The 4,017-nt window shown below is 34.8% G+C and overlaps 1 protein-coding gene across 1 annotated transcript in view; it reads left to right on the top strand.

Moving 5' to 3' along the window:
* The window catches only part of LOC106475803 (Down syndrome cell adhesion molecule homolog), a 24,518-nt gene that overhangs the window by 15,955 nt on the left and 4,546 nt on the right, over positions 1-4,017 (top strand). The window contains exons 8-10 of the mRNA XM_022379830.1: positions 933-1,085; positions 1,468-1,671; positions 3,369-3,510. Of these exons, the coding sequence (XP_022235538.1) occupies positions 933-1,085; positions 1,468-1,671; positions 3,369-3,510 (499 nt within the window). The remainder of the gene's footprint in view (positions 1-932; positions 1,086-1,467; positions 1,672-3,368; positions 3,511-4,017) is intronic.

Below are 4,017 nucleotides of genomic sequence, written 5' to 3'. Positions count from 1 at the left end.
CTCGTCCACTTCGCGGTTTATAAAATTTTACTAAACTCGTCCACTTCGTGAATCACGAAGTGGACGAGTTTAGTAAACTTTTATAAATCACGAAGTGGACGAGTTTAGTAAAATTTTATAAATCACGAAGTGGACGAGTTTAGTAAAATTTTATAAATTTATAAAAGTTCCCTAAACTCGTCCACTTCGTGATTTATAAAAGTTCACTAACCTTGTCCACTTCATGGTTTATAAAAGTTCACTAAACTCGTCCACTTCGTGATTTATAAAAGTTCACTAACCTTGTCCACTTCGCGGTTTATAAAAGTTCACTAAACTCGTCCACTTCGTGATTTATAAAAGTTCACTAACCTTGTCCACTTCGCGGTTTAGAAAAGTTCACTAAACTCGTCCACATCGTAGTTTATAAAAGTTCCCTAAACTCGTCCACTTCGTGATTTATAAAAGTTCACTACACTCGTCCACTTCGTAGTTTATAAAAGTTCACTAACCTTGTCCACTTCGCGGTTTATAAAAGTTTAATAAACTCGTTCACTTCGCGGTTTGCTCCTTTAATTTTCTATCACCAACCGAACATGTTTCCAGAAAACGTGGCGTAAGTTTGAAAACTTCCAAATATTTGTTATGACACAGTTTGTGCACCCAAAACTATTTTCTCTGACGTAATTCTGTTAAAGAAATATATATATACGTGTTTACTACTACTTATATATGCTTATTTTGCCTGATCCCTAATCCTCTGAGGATTCGCGAATCTTTTGTAAAGCTGGTGTTACTGTAAATATAAGTTTTCTTATAATTTTACATACTTATTTCATGATTACAAGAATCGACACCAGAGTTCTTTTGGACCTACAGTTTTTTTAGATTAGGCTTAGTTAATTAATGGGATCGTGACGTGCCAGATTGGGTGTTTAATAGATTTGTCTTAGCTACGATAGGTCCGTTAGCTGTTGGAGGATACCACCGACCTGGAAGACAGTGGGAAGAACTGAACATAATTATTCCAATTGTTGCAGCTACTGTTGCTCTAACTGTCGTTTTGGGTGTGGCAATCTGTGTTTGTTTCAAAAGACGACAACCAGGTGAGAACATAAGAATATACCTAAAGTCGGGTGTTGTTGGTTTATAGAGCTTGATACGCTGGATTGTGTTTTATTTTGTGTACTTGTTTAGCAGGAGTTTAAATTTCTATATTATACATAAATTCCAACACTCGCCGCTAAACAGCCAGGGACATTACAGGATAGTTATTACTGCGTAAATAAATTGTAATTAATCTAATATCGGCTGGGTCCTTAATTATCAGACAGATTTATCTACTAACATGAATCTATACGAATTTTCGTGAAATCCGGCCGGGCCAGTCTTAGTGGTTAGCGTGTCGGTCTGTGGATTGAAGGGTCCGAGATTCGAAACGTGAAGCCACTGAATATCTCCGTAGTTTTGTCTCTTTTTAATCCACAGATGAACTGTACGACCAGAACAGACAGAGTCCTCAAGGTATAGTTATGAAGCACCGCACAGGTCAAAAGAAATTGACGGAGGAGGTTCAGTACCAGGAAGTTCCTACTTACCACCAGAGGGCGTCAAAAGTTCAGAGACCATTGCGTAACGACGCATCTCTGGAGCGCAATCAAGCTCTACCTCCGCCAGAAGACCATTGTGCCGGTAGAGGGCATTAGTTTTTGTTTTGAATATTAATAATTGAAGTTGAAAGAATGTGTTTGAATATGCTTGAAATATTGACGAATAGTTCAGGACCAGACTTTAAATCACAAACATAACAAGAATAAGAAAATTTATGTTAATAAAAATATAGCAGACTTCTGTTTTTATTGCATATATTAAACAAGGAACATTAATTATTTTATTCCACAGTTCTTTTTAAATTCTTTCAAAAGTTAAAATCACGTGACTGCCTTGTTACTTTACAATACGTACGTGAAATAATTTTTTTTAATTACTGTAATTTTCAAATAATGAAATGGGAAAAAATTACATTGTTTAGCAATAATCATAAACTAGGCTTAGCACACATTATTCCTTTTGCACTCGTTCGAGCAGACATGTTTTGACAGGTTTTACCATGGTCAGTAATAACTACTTCACAATCCATGGTATTTATTATTTTAAACTTTTGTCCATTCTTCAAATATAACGTTTTGAAAATTGATAATTATAGTAAATAATTAAAGCAACATTTGGCAGTTTGTTGTCAATGTTAAATGTTAAGATACCATCTGGGTCAGTGGTTATTTTACGGGCTTACAACGTTAAAATCGGGGGTTCGATTCCTCGAGGTGGACAGAGTGCAAATAACCCTTTGTGTAGCTTTGCACTAAGGAGAAAAACAACATCAAGAGTATAGATTTTTGTGGAGCATCATCAGAACTTATAGAATATTCTGGTTTTTGTGGGGCATTATCAGTAATTATAGAATATTCTGGTTTTTGTTAGGCATCATCAGAACTTATAGGATATTATGGGTTTTTTGGGGCATCATCAGTAAATATAGGATATTATGGTTTTTGTGGGGCATCATCAGAACTTATAGAATATTCTGGTTTTTGTTGAGGTTTTTGTTGGGCATCATCAGAACTTATAGAATATTCTGGTTTTTGTTGGGCCCTATAAGTTCTGATGATAATATTCTGGTGCTCATTTAACTGGCACTATGTGTTATGATGAGGCCTCCTGGTGGCTCAGCGATAAGCTTGAGGTTTTATAAAGTTAAAATTCGGAGTTCAATCCTTGAGGTGGGCCCATCATAGATAGCACCTTATTCAGCTTTGTGCTGAACAGTAAAAGAGATAAAATTAATTATGTTTTATATACTGGTGTTGCTGATGTGAACTACAGGTTCACGTGACAAGTGAACTCACAGAGGTCGATATGAGAGTTTCTCATTGGTCAACTTTTCAAGCTGTTTCAAACATTATTTACTGCATTTATTAGTAACAATAAATTCAGGGTTTCGACCATTCGTAGAACCCGGATAAACCAGTTAAAAATTTTCTACATTAACTTTATGCAATATAGTTAAAGGTGCTAAACATTTAACAACACCTTTTTTTTAGTCTGGTTACATTTGTTCGTAATTAAACTCAAAACTACACAATGGGCTATACGTGTTGAGCCCATCAAGGGTACGAAAAACAATTTTTTTAGCTTTATAAACCCGTAGACTCAAAGCTGAGCCACTTGGGGCACAGCCAAGTTAATGGAAAACGTAAATAATTGTATACGAATTAGATTGGTAAGATACACAGATGATGGTGATATGTATTGTGAATCGTATGTAATATGTGACTGCTAAAACTCACGACGTAGAAATAAACAGATTCTAGACGTTTTCGTTTCTACAGGCTACGAAGATGATCTTACACCGTATGCCACCTGTCGGCTTCCAGGTTGCGACTCAGACACAGAAAGTTCCCAGGGTACCGTTCGAGAACTCCAAACATTCAGCAACCAATACCAGCGATCCTTTCCCGATCCTTCGGCTCAGTACGACGTTCTCTTTCACGTTGGTTGGAAAAATCAGTCTGTTTGTTGTTGTTGTTTATTTATTTCCTTCTGTTCTGAAATCAATCCAACGTTTCAATTTCTGATTTATGAAACTCTACATTCTACAAACTATTTATTTAATAAAGTGTTAATTTTAACGGGTTTTTATTCATCGAAGTCTTTATTCTAAAAACTGTTATTTTAATACAATATTTATTCTACAATTTATTTACCCTACTAACTCTCGAAAACGTTATTGTATACACACACACACACACTTATCAACAAACACTTTGTTCAACCAATATTTTATCCATCAAGTTATTTAGTTAATATAAGAACTTTAATTGTACATCTTTTTAATCGAATTTTGTTTTACTTTATAAATCATTTCTAAAATATTTGTTCAACCAAATCTGTATTAGACTCTTTTTAAAAAAACAAAATCTTTATTTTATATTTTTCTGTGGCTCAAAAAGTCAGTCTTGTTTGTTTGTTTGTTTTGAA

The sequence above is a fragment of the Limulus polyphemus genome, unplaced genomic scaffold (assembly GCF_000517525.1).
Source record: "Limulus polyphemus unplaced genomic scaffold, Limulus_polyphemus-2.1.2 Scaffold9197, whole genome shotgun sequence".
Taxonomy (NCBI): domain Eukaryota; kingdom Metazoa; phylum Arthropoda; class Merostomata; order Xiphosura; family Limulidae; genus Limulus; species Limulus polyphemus.
This window is presented reverse-complemented; position numbering and strand designations above follow the sequence as displayed.